The sequence below is a fragment of the Silurus meridionalis genome, chromosome 1, assembly GCF_014805685.1.
Source record: "Silurus meridionalis isolate SWU-2019-XX chromosome 1, ASM1480568v1, whole genome shotgun sequence".
Taxonomy (NCBI): domain Eukaryota; kingdom Metazoa; phylum Chordata; class Actinopteri; order Siluriformes; family Siluridae; genus Silurus; species Silurus meridionalis.
Genome location: NC_060884.1, coordinates 33,502,229 through 33,525,897, shown reverse-complemented (window position 1 = coordinate 33,525,897; position 23,669 = coordinate 33,502,229). Strand labels below are relative to the sequence as shown.

The 23,669-nt window shown below is 42.3% G+C and overlaps 1 protein-coding gene across 1 annotated transcript; it reads right to left on the bottom strand.

Moving 5' to 3' along the window:
• Window positions 1–8: 8 nt before the first annotated feature.
• Window positions 9–22,234, bottom strand: cyfip1 (cytoplasmic FMR1 interacting protein 1). The gene is made up of 31 exons (XM_046846659.1): window positions 22,000–22,234; window positions 16,776–16,896; window positions 13,094–13,183; window positions 12,541–12,618; window positions 11,547–11,648; window positions 10,871–11,052; window positions 10,212–10,308; window positions 9,999–10,127; window positions 9,781–9,885; window positions 9,549–9,640; window positions 9,280–9,397; window positions 8,968–9,090; window positions 8,107–8,232; window positions 7,846–8,012; window positions 7,081–7,228; window positions 6,843–6,996; window positions 6,530–6,686; window positions 6,174–6,270; window positions 5,990–6,066; window positions 5,000–5,108; window positions 4,577–4,696; window positions 4,021–4,220; window positions 3,698–3,785; window positions 2,972–3,115; window positions 2,789–2,879; window positions 2,578–2,708; window positions 1,837–1,909; window positions 1,645–1,739; window positions 1,055–1,293; window positions 832–979; window positions 9–653 (listed from the first exon to the last, which is right to left on the bottom strand). The coding sequence occupies exons 2-31, from the start codon at window positions 16,890–16,892 to the stop codon at window positions 489–491; spliced, it is 3,762 nt and encodes a 1,253-aa protein (XP_046702615.1). The 5' UTR covers window positions 16,893–16,896; window positions 22,000–22,234; the 3' UTR covers window positions 9–488.
• Window positions 22,235–23,669: the final 1,435 nt, after the last annotated feature.

Below are 23,669 nucleotides of genomic sequence, written 5' to 3'. Positions count from 1 at the left end.
TGAAGCGATTTACTGCTAAATTGTTTTATTTATTGAATTAAAAATGAGATTACAAATCAAATACAAAAAAAAGGCACATGTTTAGGCACTTGTTTTTTTTTTTTAACCCAAAAAAACCGTATTCCTGCGATGGTTCCTCCTCCGTCTCTCAAGAAAGATCAGAAAACACTTAAATAATCTCTTGATGAAACAGTTATTCCCCCCCTCCCCCCACACACACCCGTTGTAATAAGTATATAAAATGTAAATGATTAGAGGAAAATAAGAAAATATGCTCGTTATATTTTTTTCTGGAATAAGGCACATGTACTATACGTGTAACACCGTGTTTAACATCATCTCACCTCCCCCCCACCCCCTACGATGTACTGTCTCCGTTATACAGAACACTACAGGCTTTAATGATGGTGCAAAAAAACATCTGCTCCGCCTGAACCCCACCATGATCAATGCGCTGGTGCGGTCCAAGCCGAAGCCCGCAGTAAATCTCAGTTGCTGGCCAGGGACTGGTGGATCGGCGGCTGGAAGCAGCGCACGTGTTCCACCGGCATGTTCTCACCGTCGCCCGATTTCATGTACTTGTTCAGGATGGAGAAAATCTCATCGTTCACGATCTGGTACTTGCGGATACGGTCCACCATTTTCTTCAAGGGCTGGACGAGAGGAGAAAGGAGGAGAGTTCGGTTAGAACGTTGTTGTTATGGTTTTAGAAGGGAGAAAGAAAAAATCTATAGATGGAAAAGTGTGTGGAATCTAGAGAGAGTTAGGTGATCGATAAATGGGGAGAAAGAGACAGACGGAAAAACTTGTCATCATGACCATCGCACTCACCACACTCTTTATGATCTCGTCCTTGCCGTCGTGTTTCTGCACCTTCAGCAGGTGGTAGCTAAAGTCCAGGATGTCGAAGCGCCTCTGCTGCCCCAGCAGGGTGATGATCATGCAGCCGGCCCAGTTTAGCCCGTCGCCAAAACACTGCCTGGAGAACATCACCACCACCATCATCATCAGCATCAGTGTGTGTCTGAATGTGTGTTAGAGGTGCATCACTCACTCCACAGTGAACTCGTGCGCTCCGACCGGGATGCAGTAGACGAACTGCATGGCGCTCCACAGCCTGTGAAACTCCACACACTCATCCACGTGCATCACACCGTTGCTAGGTAACGGGCCGCGCCAAATCGGGTCGTCCAGGAAACCGCGGATGCGCGACAGGATGACCTCGAACATGGACAGTCCGCAGCACAGACGCTCTTTGGTCAGCAGGTCGCCCTCGCGAGCGATCGCAATTTGCTAACGAGGAGCGAAAACGAAACGGTGTCACGCGGGTACAGGAAAATCATCAGCCGCATATTCAGACAGATATACACAGGGATGGAGGGATAGACAGATATATACAGAGATGGAGGGATAGACATATATACAGGGATGGAGGGATAGACAGATATATACAGGATGGAGGGATAGACAGATATATACAGAGATGGAGGGATAGACAGATATATACAGAGAACCAGGTAGATGTATATGGATGGACAGACAAATAGAGGCTGAAACCCTGTGTAACACAAACTCACCTCGTTACTATGACAACTGACACAGGGTTTTGTGTGTGTGTGTGTGTGTGTGAGAGATCTGCCCCACCTGTGGAGTTCCCAGGCGCTCAATTAAAGGCACCATGTGCAGCGCAGTGTATTTTGCCTCCAAACGCTTCATCTTGGCATCCAACCGCTCGCCCTCTGCACGCAGAAAGGGGCGGAGCTTACACAACTTTCACACGTATGACTCATTCACAACCAGACACACATACAGTAACACATCTGATGGATGTAGTACCTTTCACGTGAACCCTGGGGAGGATGTTCTGGAAAGGTGCAGCGTGCAGCAGGTCACACACTTCCTCCTGAGACTGCACAAAAACACACAGAAATAAAACATCACCACCACCACCACAGTCATCCACAGAGACATGTGTCTTATTCATACAACTGAGTATCTATGGGGTTAAGGGCCTTGCTTAGGGGCCCAGAAATGGCATCTTGGTGTGGTTGGGATTCGAACTCACAACCTTCGGATTCAAAGTCCAATGCCTCAATCAATCAGCTATCACCTCCTCACCATCATCCTCGTAATTAACAAAACCACTTTCGTTTTTATCACCACCACCACCATCTTCATCACCACCACTATCACGATCATTATCTCCAACATCATCACTATCATCCCCAACCATCACCACCATCATATGCAGTAAATCACGTGACAAGTGTGAGAGCTGATAAACCTGATAACACATCTCTCTTTACCATATACAGCTTGTGACTTATGCAACCTCACACACACACACACACACACACACACACACACACACACACACACACACACACAGAGTAACTGAAGCGTAGTGTGTTGAGTGTGAGGGCAAAAAAAAAACTGTAAAAGTAAACTAAAGGGCTTTGAGATGAAGGACAGAAGGTGGAGATGTGGTCAGATATCACATGACTACAACACTTGTTCTAGACACGGTTATTATAGTGTGTGTGTGTGTGTGTGTGTGTGTGTGTGTGTTGGACGTACCAGGCTCTGTTCACTGAGCAGACAGAAGAGCACGGCGTTGCCCACCTCCCTCAGGTTCTGGAAGCATACGGTCTTCAGCTCAGCGTACTCCACAATGTCCTTCAGCTGGTGGTGGAAGAACTCCAAGATCCCTGTAGCACAGGACAAGCTCATGAACATACACCCACACAAACTCACACAAACACAAACACACACAAACCCACACACACACCTGGAGAGCCGTACTCGTGGCGTGGCAGGCGGCAGATCTTTGGCATCACCTCCATCAGAGTCCTCACATACTGCAGAATGGTGCCCTGGAGCTGTCATGGAAACAGGAAGTTAACCTGAAACCCACCTGAACTGGATCTCTCACACACACACACACACAACACACACATGACCTGGTCCTTACCAGGCTCTTGACCACCTTCAGCAGCTCCTCCATCACCACGGCGATGCCCTGGTACCCCAACAGTCTGCACATGGCCTTGATATGAGGAGGACCAACAAAGTTCCTGTAGAAACCGTATATGCTACTGTAGGCCAAGTTCAACGCCTGGGTGAGGGGAGGGGGTTAGATTTGAGAGAGAGAGAGAGAGTCTCAGAGAGATTTGTCACATGACTTGTTTTTGTTTTTTATTCTTTAGATGTTCTGAATCATTTCCTGTTTTGTTTTTAATAATTTGGCAGACATTTATTATTTTGTCACTGAGGAAATGAGACGGCGTGAGTGTCTCAGAGAGACTGAGAGAATGAGACGGAGTGAGTGTCTCAGAGAGACTGAGAGAATGAGACGGAGTGAGTGTCTCAGAGAGACTGAGAGAATGAGACGGAGTGAGTGTCTCAGAGAGACTGAGGAAATGAGACGGCGTGAGTGTCTCAGAGAGACTGAGGAAATGAGATGGCGTGAGTGTCTCAGAGAGACTGAGGAAATGAGACGGCGTGAGTGTCTCAGAGAGACTGAGGGAATGAGACGGAGTGAGTGTCTCGGAGAGACTGAGGGAATGAGACGGAGTGAGTGTCTCAGAGAGACTGAGGGAATGAGACGGAATGAGTGTCTCAGAGAGAATGAGGAAATGAGACGGAGTGAGTGTCTCAGAGAGACTGGGACAGACAAAGAGACTGAAGATGTTCAGACCTTTGAGCCGTAGAGGTACTGAGGCTGAGCGTTGGGCGGTTTGTCTCTCTGGAACTCCTGTGAGAACGGCATCACTGTACGAACAAACCTGAACACACACACACACACACACACACACACACACACACACACACACACACACACACACAGTTGTAAACTTTTACACAACTGCCATAAACAGATACTGTTTCATAATGTACATGTACATAAAACTCTTGTGTTTTTTCCCACGTTCCCGAACAGGAAGAAAAGACAGATATGTGAGTTGTCCTCTCAGTGCTCGTCCTCCTCAGTGGACTGTAGGTCTGATCTGGAGGAGGTACCTGTTGGTGGAGCTGTTGTAACAGTAGTTGGGCAGGAAGTCGTAGTTAAGCTCCCAGAAGACGTGCAGCGTGATCCTGCCGTACGGAGCAGATACGTTGTGATTGGCCTCACGGAACATGGCGTCCATACTGTCCAGGGTCAGGAACTTACTCAGGAGCTTGTGGGTCATTCGGTTAATGTCCATCAAGCCCTCCAACTCCTGATGGAGAGAGAGAGAGGATATGAGAGAGAGAGAGAGATAAAAATAGAAGGAATAGAAGAGAAAGAAAGAAAAATGGAGAGGTAAGGAAGTGTAAAGAAATCAAGGAAAAGAAAGAAAGAATAAAGGAAGAAAGGGGGTGGAGGGAGAGAGCAAATAAGGAAGAGAAGAAAATAAAAAAAGAAAGAGGGAGAGAGGTGGATGGTGGGAGAGAGAGCAACTTAAGAAAGAGGGAAAAAGAGAAAGAAACAGAGGGGGATGGAGGGAGAGAGAGCGAATAAAGGAAGAGAGGATCGATGATGATAACTGTGTAATTCCTGAGGTTCTCCAGCTGAAGGTGTGAGTGCAGAACGTACCACCATGGAGGTGAGGTCCTCGCTCTCGAAGCGATTGATGGCCAGCTCGAGGGACTTGTAGAGCGCAGCGGAGACTCTCTGAGTGATGAGGCGGTTCAGATCAATGGAACGACCCAAGAGCTGCAAGAAACCACAATGTAGTTACATATACAGACGTGGGTGATGATCCAGGTGGAGGTGTGAACTGTTCCAGGACGTCAGGTTGTGGTCACGATGTGGAGGTGAAGATCGGCCTGAGGTGAAGCGGAGAGCATGAACACGGTGTACAGTTTCACACCTAGTCATGGATCATCACCTTATGCCATGGTCACGTCCCAGCACTGAGGAGTCACTGATGTTCTCTCACACACACACACACACACACACACACACACACACACACACACACACACACACACACAAATATGAGTTCTGAATCCACACCTGGACATGTCTCTGTTTCAGGAGCGTCTCATAGCGGTTGGACGGAGGCCAGGAAATATTGGCTCCCTGGTTTTTACATTCTGCTCGAAGTCTTTTATCCAGGAGTAAGCTGCAGACAAAAAGAAAGACTCAGCATGTCTATAAAAAAAAACAAACACACACCAGTTCATGGAAGCACATTCTTTCCCTAGGAAACACCAGGAATACCCCAGCAAACACCTTAGCAACCGCCTGGGATAGCCTAGGAAACACCAGCAAACACCTTAGTAACCACCTGGGATAGCCTAGGAAACACCAGGAATACCCCAGCAAACACCTTAGTAACCACCTGGGATAGCCTAGGAAACACCAGGAATACCCCAGCAAACACCTTAGTAACCACCTGGGATAGCCTAGGAAACACCAGGAATACCCCAGCAAACACATAGGTGGAGCTGCAACAAGTGATTGATAAAATCCATAAGAATCAATAGTGAAATTCGTAGTCACTGAATGTTGTTATCGATTAGTTGTGCTGCTGAAGTTACGGTTTAGTGCGACGGTAAGAATCACGGCCGCCTGTGAAAATACGGGAGTACAGGGTCAACCTGCAGCAGGAACAAGTGTGTGTCTCAAGTCGTCCAAATCATGAGAGCATTTTATATTAAACACAACAAAGAAAACCTGGAATCGTCCGATGATCAAAATAATGCTTAGTTGCAGACCCACTCTTAGAATACTCTATGAAACACCGGAAATACCCCAGCAAACACCTCGGTAACCCTGGGAAACACCCTAGCAACCAACTTAGATACCATAACAACCTCCTGGGATTCCCTAGCAACCTCCTAGAACACACTTGCAAAAGCCTGGGATATCCAACCAATCTAATAGCACACCAACAGCCCAGTATTCAGCCTTGGCTTTTCTTCTCTCTCTCTCTCTCTCTCTCTCTCACACACACACACACACGATACAGGAAATGATTCCTGCTCCTCTTTTTCCTCCCACCTTCCTGCCAAGACTTTGTAGTAGGCAAATATTTGATCCGCGAGCTTGTAGACAAACTGATCAAAGCAGAGATTCACCTACAGGAAAAAAAAAAAAAAATCGTGAAGCTTCAGCAGTAACTGGTGGTTATAAATAGAAAAGACAATCAAGACGATGATGATGATGATGATGATGATGAGGTTACCTCAGCCTCGATCTCATCGTAGAGGAACTGCTTCTTGAACTTGGTGAGAGCGTAGTGTGCGCTATCGTTGTACAGGTCCAGAGAATACAGAACGTACCTGAGGAGGGACGGAGAAGGTCTCAGTAACGCCTTGCTGAACGGAGAGTGGATTTTATAATAACAGTAAATGGAGACTAAATGTGGAATTGGACGTTCAAAAAAAGAAGCACATTGCAATCTTATACTCAGGTGTCCACAAACTTTTGGTCCTACAGGGTACGGTGTATGGTAGAAAATTGTTTGGAAATCGTGATATGATATTTTCTTCGTATCGCTAGTGCCGTTAATCGGTTTAATTCTGCTCTGATGTTACTGACTCCATCATTGAGGCTTCTTTCATGTCCAGGATGTGATCGGTGAGGATCCAGGGCATGGACATCTCGATGGGGAACTGGATACGGCGGCCCATAGTGAGCTCCAGGAAGAACTCGCGGAACCAGAGCTGGGAAAGATCACAGCACTGCTGCAGGGTGTCTGTAACGAAACACACAAAAACTTCATTTCCTTCTTCACTGACCTTCAATCAAATCTCTTGGGACTAAGAAGAGTTCCACCATGTCTCCTAAACTTCAGTACTAAAGCGTGTCTGGTAGCAAAAGTTCCAGTTTGTTCCTGGAGCGAGGATCTTACCGCTAAAATTAAGCAGGTGAGTGTAGAAGAAGGATTCCCGGTGGAACTTCTCGATGTCCAGGATGGTCGGTCCTTCCAGGCCGCTGCGCAGCGTCTTCTTCGAGCCGCTCTTATCCGCAACCAGAGACTCCAGCATGGTCCTCACCATGTACAGCTGAATGAAGAGAGGGGGGATCTGATTTAATCATAGCTACTAGTTTGGACGTTAATAATGTTCAGATGATTCCGAAGAAGGCACCTGAGTGCTGGAAGGACCCACGGCGCGACGGGGCACTTTGATATCAAATCCTCCCTTGGGATCCTTTTCCCCTCGCAGAGCGGGGTCGTTATGAGGCTCTCGTCCCGTCTCCCAGTCGCAGATGGTCTTACGGATGGCCTGGAGGACGCTGTAACAACAAAGGTCACCTTTTACATCCAAAGAGAACATCTAGAAGACCATGGAAAAAGAAATTCACGTGGGCTCTCCAGATTTGCGATCTTACCGCAACCAGAGATATTTTCAGATCTTGTGCTCCTACAAACCTTCTGACTCAAAAGCGATCATCATAAATGATCTTCTGACCTCTAACTCATGTCTCTTTCACACACACACTTTTGTAGTGCAAAAATAAAAATAATGAAATGAAACAAGACGTTCTTTTCCAGTTGTGTCTGCAGGAAGTTACAGCTCTACCTCTGCCATGTTAATCTGGATTCTATGTGACTCTCAGGACACGCCTCACTTTCACTAGTGTAGCGATACGTCAATTTCACGTAGCAAATTGACGTATCAAATATCGGTCACAAATTATAGGTCATTTTCTAAATAATAAAATGTACAGCGCATCTACTGATAATTATATAGAAATAAAGTGGCGCAAATATTTAAAAAATGATGCATCGTGATACAAATGCCATCTGATACGTGCTTTTTTAAAATCGATGCAGCACATCGTTAACACCCACACCCACACACACACACACACACACACACACACACACACACACACACACACACACACACCTCTGGATGACGTTCTTCTTCTTCTTGATAGCCTGCCGCAGCGGGTCTCGCAGCGTGACCTGGGCGAAGTCCTGCAGGGCGGCGTAGATGGTGTGGCGGATGGCATGGTTGAAAACGCTCTCCATACGACCCATCAGCACCTGCAGCCCCTTTATCATGGCGATGACCTGGAACCGATCAGAACCAACAGCCTCAGTCAATTAGAACCAGAGCTCTATCTGAATTTCACTCAAACAAACACACACTTTCTCAGACACTGACCTCCACCAGAGCGAACTTCTCTTCACTGGTGTAGTTGTATCTGGTGGCCCGTTCGTACTCCTCCGCGTTGTCGGGACAGTCCTTGTTGGAATATTTGTCTGTCGGATGCACCAGCTTCCACGAATACTGACAAAAAAGGAGCATCGCTGTTAGAAAATGTCGAAACCGTTTTGAAAGAATCTCCTCAGCCCAGGTTACTGGTACAAAGCACTGGAACTGGAGATTCCGTCCATAAATATTATACAGTATTAGGCATGTAATAGTACACAAAGTTCACGGTTCGTTATGCACCACGGTTTTTAAGTCACGGTTCGACAGTTTACACTTTTAAAACAGTTTTAAATAAAATGCCTGTTTGATCAAATCATTTATAAAATATGTTGTGAGTGGAGGTCAAATAGTAGATTTTTCCATACCGATAGTTTTTCCGGGTCGCTCTAAACGGTATGAGAGCGGCCTCTAGAGGCGATGCAATGCGCGGTTTATTTAAAGTGTCTTTTTATTCATTTTGGACATACGTAAATGGTTTTATTTATTTGAAGTGTTACTTTTGTTACAGTTTAAAGGCACATCTTTTATTTCCCCTTAAAATGTATAAATATAATTAAAATATTCATATTTAGCACATTTCCGTGAACAGTTTTTTCCCCCCAACTATATTTTTAGAATAAAGTTCAGTACTATTTTACATAGAGTGTTATGTTTGTTTTTTTTTTATCCAGCATCCACTGTAAAAATCGACATCTGTATCGGTCCAACTCTTGTTGTGATTATGTAGCATTTGCATGCGCGCACACACACACACACACACACACACACACACACACACACACACACACACACACACACACACACACTCACCACTTCCATGACTTGAGCACTCCACTGAGAGAGCAGCTGAAGGCCCTGCAAGGCCAGGTCACTCAACTTCCTGTACTCAGTGTCTGTCTTCTGGGCCTCTTGGCGTCCTGATCCTGTCACCACCTACACACAAACACACAAACCAAATGGAAATGTAAAGGTTTTTAAATATGACTCATTTGAATTATTAATTAATGGAGTAATTAATTACATAATTTGATGTATAAAGTCTTTAGCTGATTAAGTAAACAATTAATGAATTAACCAATTGATTGATCAATTAAGTAATTAATGACAGTCAAGGACACACACCTCATTGTTGCTGTAGCGAGCCAGTTCAGAGATAAAACGCATGTGATCCTCACGAATCTGAATCATTTGCTCGCAGATATTATACTGAGGACTGCTGCCTGTGGATGTACAAGACCACCTGGAACACACACACACACACACACACACACACACACACACACACACACACACACACACACACACACACAGGTGTGTCAGGTTTCAGCGCTACCTGTAATGAGGTCACATCACGTGAATCCTGTCAGGTTGTTCGGATGATGGTTTCTTACCTGGATTTGTTTTCTTCAAAGTGAGCGCTGGTTTTGATGTAACGTGAAAGCTCGATCTGCATGTCTCCAAACAGAGGAACCACCTGCAGCTGCTGCGGGGCACATCGGGGGCAAAAAAAAGATTACAGAAGTCTAATCTGAAATACAAACAATCTTCTGCTGATGTGATGCAGGAAATGGGAACTGAATGTAGAACTTGGTGCATCACTCCAAGCGTCACACTGATACGCACCTTGAAAAACTTGTCGATTTTGGCGAGGTTGATCCTCTTCTTGGTGTCCAGTTTGTAGATGTTGCTGCTGTTTCCATCCATCAGGTACAACCCAAAGCCCATGACCTGGAGGACGGAGAGAAAAATCATAATTAAAAATATTAAAAAGTCAAATAAAAAAGATTGTGTGTGTGTGTGTGTGTGTGTGTGTGTGTGTGTGTGTGTGTGTGATGCCTTACTTTGAGCAACATGTGCTTCTCCCCAGGCGTGAGGTACATCTTGTTCTCATAGTAGTCCACGCAGAGGTTGACTATGTCAGCCAGGAGCTCTTCATAACCATTAATCACCTCTAACTGCTGCTGGAGAGACTGAGACACACACACACACATTTAAACATGATATCTAGTAGACCATAGATCATACTAGAAGACTGAATCAGTGATCTGTGATACCTGTGTGATCTTGTTGTGGTTGGCCAGAAACATCGACAAGTTCTGAGACTCCTGAATAGATGATGGCTCAGACATTTTCCTCAGGAACTGTGCCGCTCTGTCGGGTAGAAGAACACGTTAGTTCATCGCTACAAATAAAAATAGTTTGAAATTTTATTCTATAACGCTGCTGAATTCTCGATTCTGATTGGCCGGAAATTATTCATTATCGCACTGGAACTAATACGTTAGCGTTGCTATAGCAACAGCTCCAGGGATTTGGAGTCGTTTACAGAAGGAGTCACCAGTGCCAGAGAACTAGAATCATTTCAATACTGAACGCAGTGCCATCTAGTGGTTGCAAGCGGTACTACTTACAAGCATGTAAGAACATGCTACAGTAAGTTTGAAGCAGATGTTCATGAAGAGGTGGCTTTGAGCACTTTGTGTCATGTTGGAACAGGTTTGGGTCTCCTGAAGTGAAGGGAAAAATTCCATGCAACCAAATGTATCCAGAGATGTGTGTGTTTACACAGTTTTCAGAGAAGGAGCACATGTCGTTGTAAAAGTCGGGTGTCCCAATACTTTTGACCACAGTTTTGGTGTTCCAAATCATTATTAGCATTTGGAAATTATTACTAATACAAATACGATCATCTGGTTGTTTGAGGAACGCATACCGTTTGTAGGCCGAGTGGTCGTTCTTGACGCTGCATTTCATGTTCTTCAGCTCGTCCAGCACGGCAAACATGTTGATGAACTTTCCCAGGGTGAGCAGGTAAGCCTCGGATACGAAGTCTTTCCTGCGCTCGGCGTGACACAGGCGCCGCACCTCGCCGCAGAAACGATCGATCGCCGTGCGCTGAGAAGAACAACAACCAAAAGAGTGAGTTTTCAATGATCTCCTGAAGCTCCTCTACGTCAACACACAGGGGTTTAACGGTACAAATCCACCTATCGTGAGCAGAATGAATGAAGGATAAGAGGAATTTATTTATTCATGAATAAATTAATTAATTGAATAATTAAACAAATGTATGCATTAAAGTAAATTGATTTAATTTGAGCCAATTTAATTCAGCACTCAATTTAATCAATATAATAAAATGTATTGCTTTGATTTTTTTTTTTTCTATTTTATTTTGATATATTTTATTTTTTAATTTAAACCAGGCAGGGATTTAATTTAAAATAAAAACAATATTCTGTTTTTTTATTCTTCTCCGTAACTGTACTGAAACTGAACTGAGCCGTGAATTCTGTGTACCGTTACTCCATTTTTTTTTTTTTTTCCCCAAACGTACCAACACCATCACCATGACAACAACCTGATGATGGTCAGTCGAAAGCCGTTACCTGGAAGTACATGAAGTTCATCAGCTTGGTGACCTCGGGCTCCAGAACCTCCACGGTTTTCTCGTAGATCTCCACCCTGTTGGGCTGCTCGTTACACTTCACCTAAAAGAACAGGTTAAAAAAAGAAAATGCAATATATATATATATATATAAACACACACACACACACACACACACACACACACACACACACACACACACACACACACACACACACACACACACACACACACAGGGGTTGCAGCTATCGATTATTTTAATAATTAAATATTCTACCAATTAGTCCATCGATTATTTTGAAATTGCAACCTGTGAAAACCCATTTAAGTGCATTTAATTGCCAAATTACATCAAAATGCAAATACAAATATCAAATAAAATGTAAAAATCAATTTCAAATTACTAATAAAAGTGTAAACACACTTCTAAGATGTTTTCTTTATGTTTGAGTTTGAATCTTGGAAACTTTCTGTGGTGTACTTTGGTCTGAATCTTCTTCTCACCGCTCACTGTTTTCTCTCTCTCTTCATTCTGCAGCGTCTCCTGTGTTACCTGTCCGGGGGTCTCGTTTATAAACGCCACAGCTTTTGTGTGTGAAGTGTTGAGCGCACTAAGAGAAAAGTTGATCCCACCCTCTCAAACCCACTACATTATCATTCATACATGCCCCATGTAAACACACCAACAGATAACACACACAACCTTCATGTGGAAAGTTTATAAATGAGACCCCAGAACAGCTCAGAGTTGGTGCGCCAGTAATAACGGTCCATGGGGAAACACAGTGCTCCGTGTGTAGTTAAAGGGACTAAACAAAGAAAATAATTTGCCTCTTTGCTTTTTTGTATTCAAATTACTCAAATTACTTGAGGAATCGTTTCAGCCCTGATATACATATATATAAATAAAGCAACTACAAGCAAAGTGGGAGCCGAGTGTGTGTGTGTGTGTGTGTGTGTGTGTGTGTGTGTGTGTGTGTGTGTGTGTATATTACCTGTGGGATGGCTCGGGAGCAGCTTCTCCAAGTGTAGAGCATCACAGCGTACTCCTGGCCCTCCTCCAACATCTCGTTCTGTACAGGAGTGAGACAGAGGAGACACAGAGGTGAGTTAGAGTGAGACTGGGGAGACACAGAGGTGCGTCAAAGTGAGACGGGAGACAGAGGTGAGTCAGAGTGAGACAGGGGAGACTCAGAGGTGAGTCAGTGAGAGACGGGAGATTCGGATGCGAGAGAGTGAGACAGAGACTCAGATGCGAGAGAGTGAGACAGTGGAGATTTGGAGGTGAGTCAAAAGGGAGACAGGGGAGACTCAGATGCGAGAGATTGAGACAGAGAATGAGACACGGGCGACTCAGAGGCAAGTTAGAGTAAGACAGAGAATGAGACACAGAAGACTCAGAGGCAAGTTGGAGTAAGACAGGGGACACTCAGATGTGAGAGAGTGAGACAGGGGAGACTCAGATGTGAGAGAGTGAGCCAGGGGAGACTCAGAGGCGAGACAGAGTGAGACAGGGGAGACTCAGAGGCGAGTCAGAGTGAGGTTTACCATGCTGGAGTGGACAGTGGCTTGCTCGATGTAGCGTGCGATTCCCGTCACAAAGGCGTTTCGATCTTCAAAGTTGGTGTTGAAGTTCGGCTGATGATGAAAAAACATCAACATGATAAATCACAAAGTGTTTCACTTTTCAACCCAAAAATTTATTCTTTATTATATTATTATATTATTATATATTAAAATTCATCCAAAACTAATAAATAATTATAAAAAAGTAAATTTTACAATTTCTTTCTAATAGAACTTAAAAATATGTACTTATTTAATTCTTTTTATTTTTTTTATATTTAATTTACTTTTTTTAATTTTCATTTATAACCAAACAAATTCAACAACTACCAAACACATTTATTTTTACTAAAATATTTCGTCTATTTCTTTTAAAGAAGAGCAAATAAAAAAAAATTATACTTTTAAAAGGCACTTTTTGATATAAATAATATTATATAAAAATAATTAGTTTTTAAATGTTTCATTAGGGTACACAAAAAAGGCTCATTACATATAAAATATAAACACAATTACATATAACATATAATCTTAATTTTAATATGCATTAATGTCATTAAAAGTAAATTCATTTTATAATTTTTTTTTATATATAAAATCTTAAATAAAACAAACTAAAGTCACCGTGTGTAATTACTGAAGTACAGTGTAGTGTGTGTAGTTTAATTACTAGAGTACAGTGTAGTGTGTGTAGTTTAATTACTAGAGTACAGTGTAGTGCGTGTAGTTTAATTACTAGAGTACAGTGTAGTGCGTGTGGTTTAATTACTAGAGTACAGTGTAGTGCGTGTGGTTTAATTACTAGAGTACAGTGTAGTGTGTGTTTAATTACTAAAGTACAGTGTAGTGCGTGTAGTTTAATTACTAGAGTACAGTGTAGTGCGTGTAGTTTAATTACTAGAGTACAGTGTAGTGCGTGTAGTTTAATTACTAAAGTACAGTGTAGTGTGTGTGTAGTTTAATTACTAAAGTACAGTGTAGTGTGTGTGTAGTTTCATTACCAGGGTACAGTGTAGTGCGTGTGGTTTAATTACTAGAGTACAGTGTAGTGTGTGTAGTTTAATTACTAGAGTACAGTGTAGTGTGTGTAGTTTCATTACTAGGGTACAGTGTAGTGCGTGTAGTTTAATTACTAGAGTACAGTGTAGTGTGTGTGTAGTTTAATTACTAGAGTACAGTGTAGTGTGTGTAGTTTCATTACTAGGGTACAGTGTAGTGCGTGTAGTTTAATTACTAGGAACAGTGTAGTGTGTAGTTTAATTACTAGGAACAGTGTAGTGTGTGTGGTTTAATTACTAGGGTACAGTGTAGTGTGTGTGTGGTTTAATTACTAGAGTCCAGTGTAGTGCGTGTAGTTTAATTACTAGGATACAGTGTAGTGTGTGTCATTTAATTACTAGGGAACAGTGTAGTGTGTGTGTAGTTTCATTACTAGAGTACGGTGTAGTGTGTGTAGTTTAATTACTAGGGTACAGTGTAGTGCGTGTAGTTTCATTAATAGAGTACAGTGTAGTGCGTGTAGTTTAATTACTAGAGTACAGTGTAGTGTGTGTAGTTTAATTACTAGGGTACAGTGTAGTGCGTGTGGTTTAATTACTAGAGTACAGTGTGGTGCGTGTAGTTTAATTACTAGGGTACAGTGTAGTGCGGTAGTTTAATTACTAGAGTACAGTGTAGTGCGTGTAGTTTAATTACTAGGGTACAGTGTAGTGCGTGTAGTTTAATTACTAGAGTACAGTGTAGTGTGTGTGTGGTTTAATTACTAGAGTACAGTGTAGTGTGTAGTTTAATTACTAGGGTGCGGTGTAGTGCGTGTAGTTTAATTACTAGAGTACAGTGTAGTGTGTAGTTTAATTACTAGAGTACAGTGTAGTGCATGTAGTTTATCTACTAGGGTACAGTGTAGTGTGTGTAGTTTAATTACTAGAGTACAGTGTGTGTGTGTAGTTTAATTACTAGAGTACAGTGTAGTGAGTGTAGTTTAATTAGTAGAGTACAGTGTAGTGCGTGTAGTTTAATTATTAGAGTCCAGTGTAGTGCGTGTGGTTTAATTACTAGAGTACAGTGTAGTGTGTGTAGTTTAATTACTAAAGTACAGTGTAGTGCGTGTAGTTTAATTACTAGAGTACAGTGTAGTGCGTGTAGTTTAATTACTAGAGTACAGTGTAGTGCGTGTAGTTTAATTACTAAAGTACAGTGTAGTGCGTGTAGTTTAATTACTAGAGTACAGTGTAGTGTGTGTGTAGTTTAATTACTAGGTACAGTGTAGTGCGTGTAGTTTAATTACTAGAGTACAGTGTAGTGCGTGTAGTTTAATTACTAGAGTACAGTGTAGTGTGTGTGTAGTTTCATTACTAGGGTACAGTGTAGTGCGTGTAGTTTAATTACTAGAGTACAGTGTAGTGCGTGTAGTTTAATTACTAGAGTACAGTGTAGTGTGTGTGTAGTTTAATTACTAGGGTACAGTGTAGTGTGTAGTTTAATTACTAGAGTACAGTGTAGTGCGTGTAGTTTAATTACTAGGAACAGTGTAGTGTGTAGTTTAATTACTAGGAACAGTGTAGTGTGTGTAGTTTCATTAATAGAGTACAGTGTAGTGTAGTTTAATTAGTAGAGTACAGTGTAGTGCGTAGTTTAATTACTAGGATACAGTGTAGTGTGTGTGTGGTTTAATTACTAGGGTACAGTGTAGTGCGTGTAGTTTCATTAATAGAGTACAGTGTAGTGCGTGTAGTTTAATTACTAGAGTACAGTGTAGTGTGTGTAGTTTAATTACTAGGGTACAGTGTAGTGTGTGTCGTTTAATTACTAGAGTACGGTGTAGTGCGTGTAGTTTAATTACTAGGGTACAGTGTAGTGCGTGTGGTTTAATTACTAGAGTACAGTGTAGTGCGTGTGGTTTAATTACTAGGGTACAGTGTAGTGCGTGTAGTTTAATTACTAGAGTACAGTGTAGTGCGTGTAGTTTAATTACTAGAGTACAGTGTAGTGTGTGTAGTTTAATTACTAGGGTACGGTGTAGTGCGTGTAGTTTAATTACTAGAGTACAGTGTACTGTGTGTAGTTTAATTACTAGAGTACAGTGTAGTGCATGTAGTTTATCTACTAGGGTACAGTGTAGTGTGTAGTTTAATTACTAGAGTCCAGTGTAGTGTGTGTAGTTTAATTACTAGAGTACAGTGTAGTGAGTGTAGTTTAATTAGTAGAGTACAGTGTAGTGCGTGTAGTTTAATTATTAGAGTCCAGTGTAGTGCGTGTAGTTTAATTACTAGAGTACAGTGTAGTGTGTGTAGTTTAATTACTAGAGTACAGTGTAGTGAGTGTAGTTTAATTAGTAGAGTACAGTGTAGTGCGTGTAGTTTAATTACTAGAGTACAGTGTAGTGTGTGTAGTTTAATTACTAAGGTACAGTGTAGTGCGTGAAGTTTAATTACTAGAGTACAGTGTAGTGTGTGTAGTTTAATTACTAGAGTACAGTGTAGTGTGTGTAGTTTAATTAGTAGAGTACAGTGTAGTGTGTGTGTAGTTTAATTACTAGAGTACAGTGTAGTGTGTGTAGTTTAATTACTAGAGTACAGTGTAGTGTGTGTAGTTTAATTAGTAGAGTACAGTGTAGTGTGTGTGTAGTTTAATTACTAGAGTACAGTGTAGTGTGTGTAGTGACCTGGTATATGAGTGATGAGGGCAGGGGCTCGATGCATGGCTGCTGGTCTGGAAGTGGAAGCTCCTCCAGCAAGTCCACGTTGGACAGAGCGTCCTCCAGAGACACGGTGGTCGTCATGATTCTACACAAGACATGAAAGATAAACAACTCTAACATCGAGACTTACATTGTGTAGCTAAAAGTGTTATAACACCCGACTTCTTCAGCCATATGTGCTTCTTCTCCAAACTGTTTGGAAAAACAAAATAGTGTAGGACGTCTTGAAAAGCATGAAATTTTCCCTTCACTTGAACGAGCTGTTGCTATAGAAACGGCCGACACGGCTGTAGAGTCGGTCGCCGCATTCCTACACGGCGTGGGTGCGGGCGGAGATGGTGTTTTGTTTTGCGCTACTGTTCTAAAGCCTGTAATCAGCAGGTGTGGAGATTCTCGACATTCTGTAACCCTCGGGCAAACATGCGACTCGAATCAACCCCTGAAACGGCCTCACTTCCTTATTCAACAGCTAAAAATAGCTTTAAGAACAAGCGATGATCTTCGACATAAAAGGCGTTGAGGAAAAATGAGCGACTGTGCAAATGACATCAAACCGAAAACAATCAGCTGTTTATACGTGTGGAGTTTTTTTTCCACGCTTTTTGAAACGTGTTAAAAAAAACACAAGAACTGTAGAGTGAATAAGTGGAAGAAAGTTCTGTGGAGTCCAAACGTGGCACTTTTGACTCTACAAGAAGAACTGGTGAACATGGAGGTGGACTAATGGTTTGGGGTTGTTTTGGAGCAGGGAAGGATGGAGACTTATTCTGGAAAATGAAAATCCTGAACCAACATGGCTCCTGTTCCATACTTCATCACCATGCAGTTCCTGGACATCTGGACTCGGAAACGAACGTCTGAACTCTCATGGAACAACCTGCCCAGACACTGCACCTAAATCCTACTGAACTGCTCTGGGATAAACCTCCAACTAGTGAAGAACATCTTTGGAGGGTTTTACAAGAGTCACAGCAACGAACTTAAAAAAAAAAAAAAAAAAAGAAAAGAAAAGAAAAGAAAAAAAAGGGAAGTTTAGTAACCAGAAGTAACGTCTCAACAGACAGCAGGTCTGGTTACGAAGGCCATGTTGCAGCAGATCCACCACCAGTGTTTTAATGCAGAACTTCACACAATCAGTTATTAAAGGTGCAATAGATCCGTTTTTTTCTCTACTTCTACAAATATATACATAACAACACGCAGGATATGAAGAAACAACAACTATTCCCCAATAACATCAGCTCAAGTGTACAGCACGTGTGGATGTGTGTGGATCAATCCATCATCCATCCTTCATCTATCCATCATCCTTACATCCATCATCCATCCTTCATCTACTTACCACACAATTGACCAAATCTATCTATCTATCTATCTATCTATCTATCTATCTATCTATCTATCTATCCATCCATCCATCCATCCATCCATCCATCCATCCATCCATCCATCCATCCATCATCCTTACATCCATCATCCATCAATCCATCCATCTACTTACAACACAATTGACCAAATCTATCTATCTATCTATCTATCTATCTATCTATCTATCTATCTATCTATCTATCTATCTATCTATCCATCCATCCATCCATCCATCCATCCATCCATCCATCCATCCATCCATCCATCCACTTACCTCACATTCGACCAATCTATCCATCTACCTACCCACTCATCTATCTATCCATCCATCCACCCACCCATTTTCACTATTTAAACAAAATATATTATGAGGAGGAGAACGGTTATGACGCTTCTCATACAAATCTCATTTTCAACAGAATAAACATCCTCAAACATCACCATGGAGACACACACACACACACACACAAACTTGAATCTGAGTGATTGCAATCAGAATTTCCGCTGAGGGTCACACTGATGCAGAGGCTTTATATCAGGCTGTTTACACTGTTCACACACACACACACACACACACACACACGCACAAACGCACGCACGCACACAAGCGAACGCACACACACACACACACACACACTCGCGCACGACAATTTCCTTCTGCATGCCAACGCTTTCACACATTTCTCACATCTCATTTGGATGCAACACGTTCATGAGCACAAAGCTGAGAAAACTGTAAACAGCTTTTCAAATTTCAGTGTGAGTCGATTTAACACACACACAGATTCTCTCTCTCACACACACACACGCATTTCTAATGAGGGGGTGGGGCTAAACACAGTCCAGAAAAAAACACTACTGTTAAACAAACTTATTATAACAGCAGTAAAATGAGCCATTCAACAAGCAGCACGTGGCAATCTCACGCTCACGTGTCCACAAACTTCTGACCGTACAGTGCATTAGTGTAGGGTTTAAAAACGTGTGGTGAACGTGTGGGGAAATCACGTCTGACGCAGAAACAAACCCCACAGATGAAGCAAATCTGGTTTACCTCTAAAGCTCAGTCTTTACTCAGTTTAAACCTAAAGCTCAGTCTTTAGACTCAGTTTAACCCTAAAGCTCAGTCTTTAGACTCAGTTTAACCCTAAAGCTCAGTCTTTACTCAGTTTAACCCTAAAGCTCAGTCTTTACTCAGTTTAACCTAAAGCTCAGTCTTTAGACTCAGTTTAACCCTAAAGCTCAGTCTTTAGACTCAGTTTAACCCTAAAGCTCAGTCTTTACTCAGTTTAACCCTAAAGCTCAGTCTTTACTCAGTTTAACCCTAAAGCTCAGTCTTTACTCAGTTTAACCCTAAAGCTCAGTCTTTAGACTCAGTTTAACCCTAAAGCTCAGTCTTTACTCAGTTTAACCCTAAAGCTCAGTCTTTACTCAGTTTAACCCTAAAGCTCAGTCTTTAGACTCAGTTTAACCCTAAAGCTCAGTCTTTAGACTCAGTTTAACCCTAAAGCTCAGTCTTTACTCAGTTTAACCCTAAAGCTCAGTCTTTAGACTCAGTTTAACCCTAAAGGTCTTTACTCAGTTTAACCCTAAAGCTCAGTCTTTACTCAGTTTAACCCTAAAGCTCAGTCTTTACTCAGTTTAACCCTAAAGCTCAGTCTTTACTCAGTTTAACCCTAAAGCTCAGTCTTTAGACTCAGTTTAACCCTAAAGCTCAGTCTTTACTCAGTTTAACCCTAAAGCTCAGTCTTTAGACTCAGTTTAACCCTAAAGCTCAGTCTTTAGACTCAGTTTAACCCTAAAGCTCAGTCTTTAGACTCAGTTTAACCCTAAAGCTCAGTCTTTACTCAGTTTAACCCTAAAGCTCAGTCTTTAGACTCAGTTTAACCCTAAAGGTCTTTACTCAGTTTAACCCTAAAGCTCAGTCTTTACTCAGTTTAACCCTAAAGCTCAGTCTTTACTCAGTTTAACCTAAAGCTCAGTCTTTACTCAGTTTAACCCTAAAGCTCAGTCTTTAGGCTCAGTTTAACCCTAAAGCTCAGTCTTTACTCAGTTTAACCCTAAAGCTCAGTCTTTAGGCTCAGTTTAACAACAAAGCTCAGTCTTTAGGCTCAGTTTAACAACAAAGCTCAGTCTTTAGGCTCAGTTTAACCCTAAAGCTCAGTCTTTAGGCTCAGTTTAACAACAAATCTCAGTCTTTAGGCTCAGTTTAACAACAAATCTCAGTCTTTACTCAGTTTAACCCTAAAGCTCAGTCTTTAGGCTCAGTTTAACCCTAAAGCTCAGTCTTTAGGCTCAGTTTAACCCTAAAGCTCAGTCTTTAGGCTCAGTTTAACCCTAAAGCTCAGTCTTTAGGCTCAGTTTAACAACAAAGCTCAGTCTTTACGCTCAGTTTAACAACAAAGCTCAGTCTTTACTCAGTTTAACCCTAAAGCTCAGTCTTTAGACTCAGTTTAACCCTAAAGCTCAGTCTTTAGACTCGGTTTAACCCTAAAGCTCAGTCTTTAGACTCGGTTTAACCCTAAAGCTTAGTCTTTACTCAGTTTAACCCTAAAGCTTAGTCTTTACTCAGTTTAACCCTAAAGCTCAGTCTTTAGGCTCAGTTTAACCCTAAAGCTCAGTCTTTACTCAGTTTAACCCTAAAGCTCAGTCTTTAGGCTCAGTTTAACCCTAAAGCTCAGTCTTAAGGCTCAGTTTAACCCTAAAGCTCAGTCTTTAGGCTCAGTTTAACCCTAAAGCTTAGTCTTAAGGCTCAGTTTAACCCTAAAGCTCAGTCTTTAGGCTCAGTTTAACAACAAAGCTCAGTCTTTAGGCTCAGTTTAACACTAAAGCTCAGTCTTTAGACTCGGTTTAACACTAAAGCTCAGTCTTTAGACTCGGTTTAACACTAAAGCTCAGTCTTTAGACTCGGTTTAACACTAAAGCTCAGTCTTTAGACTCGGTTTAACACCAAAGCTCAGTCTTTAGACTCAGTTTAAAACCAAAGCTCAGTTTAAGACTCGGTTTAAAACTGAAGCTCAGTCTTTAGACTCAGTTTAAAACCAAAGCTCAGTCTTTAGACTCGGTTTAAAACTAAAGCTCAGTCTTTAGGCTCAGTTTAACCCTAAAGGTCAGTGTTTACAATCGGTTTAACACTAAAGCTCAGTCTTTAGACTCGGTTTAACAACAAAGCTCAGTCTTTAGGCTCAGTTTAACAGTAAAGCTCAGTCTTTAGACTCGGTTTTAATTGTTTAATCTGGGTTCAGCTCTACTAAGCTCTCTAGAGCTCCTTCTCATTGGTCTAGAAGTTTCTGTGGAGTCTATAGGAGTCTCCAGTGTCAGGGGTTGAGCTGTGACTCTACAGGACACAGGAGGGAAACGGAGAGGCCCAGTGATGGACAGGGCGTTTATAGCTGCTATAATGTAAATGAAAACAGGAGGAAATCGTCTCATTGGCGTTAAATGCAAACAAAAAACACGTTCTGTTTTGTCCATAATGAGCCAAAATACTACTTCAGTAATGAAGGAACATTTATTTGACTTTTTGTTTAAACACAAAGTGAAAAACAGGTATTTTTGGCTGGTATTTGGTTTGTATTTGACTAAACCGAGGCAGGACTGGGAGGAGACTGAGGCCTCGGAGGCTCCTGGGCTTCACCCAAACCGAACAAACCCGCATTTAACTCGCTTATTTTAATACTTTACGCAAAAACACTAGTTTTGAGGACTTTTTCCAGAATTCAGCATTTGTAAGAAGGTAAAACACCACCGAAAAGCACAAAACCAACACCTGAACAGAGGTTAGCAAAACTTTTTTCGTGCTGCTAAATCGGATACCCACCCCGAAATCTTTCCTCAGGGATCAACCGATGCAGTCCCGGAGAATTAAACCTCCATGAGCCGAACCCGAAGCGAGGACAAAACTCCCTCCTGGAGTCCGGATTATTCCCCGAGACCTCGGTGTTTGTATTTGCGATCAAAAACTTCGCTGTGAACCGCGACGGAATCCTGCCTTTTCCGCCTCGACACCGACACACAAGGCGGCGGTCGGGAGGAGTTCCCGTTTCTCTGTCTACAGGAAAACTCAACAGGAAACTCCGCCGCCATGCCGCGCACCGTCCACAAGAGGGCGTTGTTTTTTTTGTTTTTTTAAATAAAAATCAATTTTTTATTTCAGAGCGTCAGTTTCAAAGTGCAACCGCCAGGTAGCGACATTTCCCCCTTTTTACACACCACTAAGTAATCGATCAGAATTAGTTCTGGGGAAGATGAGATTATTTTGAAGACTAGTGAATCTTTTTTTGTCATTATGTTCCTAAATAAAACCAAATGGTACATTTTTAATAAGCAGATCATCCAACACGTCTACATACACCAACTTTGTCTTCTTCTTCTTTCGGCTGCTCCCATTAGGGGTCTCCACAGCAGATCATCTGTCTCCATACCCCCCTGTCCTCTACATCTGCCTCTTTCACACCAACTACCTGCATGTCTTCCCTCACCACATCCATAAACCTCCTCCTTGGTCTTCCTCTTTTCCTCCTTCCTGGTGTCTACATCCTCAGCATTCTTCTACTGATATACCCCATGTCCCTCCTCTGCACATGTCCAAACCATCTCAATCTCACCTCCCTCACCTTGTCTCCAAAACGTCCTACATGCTCTGTCCATCTAATAAACTCATTTCTAATCCTGTCCATCGTCGTCACTCCTTGTGATTCTGAGTTACGAGTCAGTCATGTATGATTGTTCATTTTGAATGAGTCTTTACTGTGACTCAGCTGGAGCTGGAGGTAGCAGAGCTGGAGATGTTGTATGGATTAGAGACAGTGGTATTGAGTAAAAGACAGGAGGTGGAGCTGGAGGTAGCAGAGCTGAAGATGTTGAGATGTTCGTTGGGAGTGATGACGATGGACAGGATTAGAAATGAGTTTTTTTGAGGGACTTTTGGAGACAAGGTGAGGGAGGTTTGAGATGGTTTGGACATGTGCAGAGGAGGGACATGGGGTATATCAGTAGGAGAATGCTGAGGATGGAGCCACCAGGAAGGAGGAAAAGAGGAAGACCAAGGAGGAGGTTTATGGATGTGGTGAGGGAAGACATGCAGGTAGTTGGTGTAAAAGAGGCAGATGTAGAGGACAGGGGGGGATGGAGACGGATGATCCTCTGTGGAGACCCCTAATGGGAGAAGCCGAAAGAAGAAGAAGAGAAAGCAAAGGATTTGATTTTTGCCAGGATCTGAACACATGACCTTCCGGTCCAGAGTCCAAATCCTTTACCACTGATCCGGGGTCAAATTAATCCTCCGTAAAATTTTCAGAATCATCACATGCATCTTTATGTGTTTTGTTTTTTTACTGTAAATTCAAGGCTGTTACTTTAACCATTCAGATTGCGGCTTGCTGACTCTGATGCCCTCTAGAAAGCGTTTAAACACATCAGCATGTTCAGTCAGAGATCCGGCTGGTCAGAGCTCGCGAACCGCATCTGTAGCAAACTGCACACGCTTGA

Excerpts from the sequence above, each read along its gene's own strand:
- cyfip1 (XM_046846659.1), bottom strand. The coding sequence starts at position 16,892 with ATGACGACCACCGTGTCTCTGGAGGACGCTCTGTCCAACGTGGACTTG. Across the intron at positions 11,053-11,546 it reads TGAACTTCATGTACTTCCAG|CGCACGGCGATCGATCGTTT; the intron begins GTAACGGCTTTC and ends TGTTCTTCTCAG. Across the intron at positions 2,880-2,971 it reads TGAAGGTGGTCAAGAGCCTG|CTCCAGGGCACCATTCTGCA; the intron begins GTAAGGACCAGG and ends TTTCCATGACAG.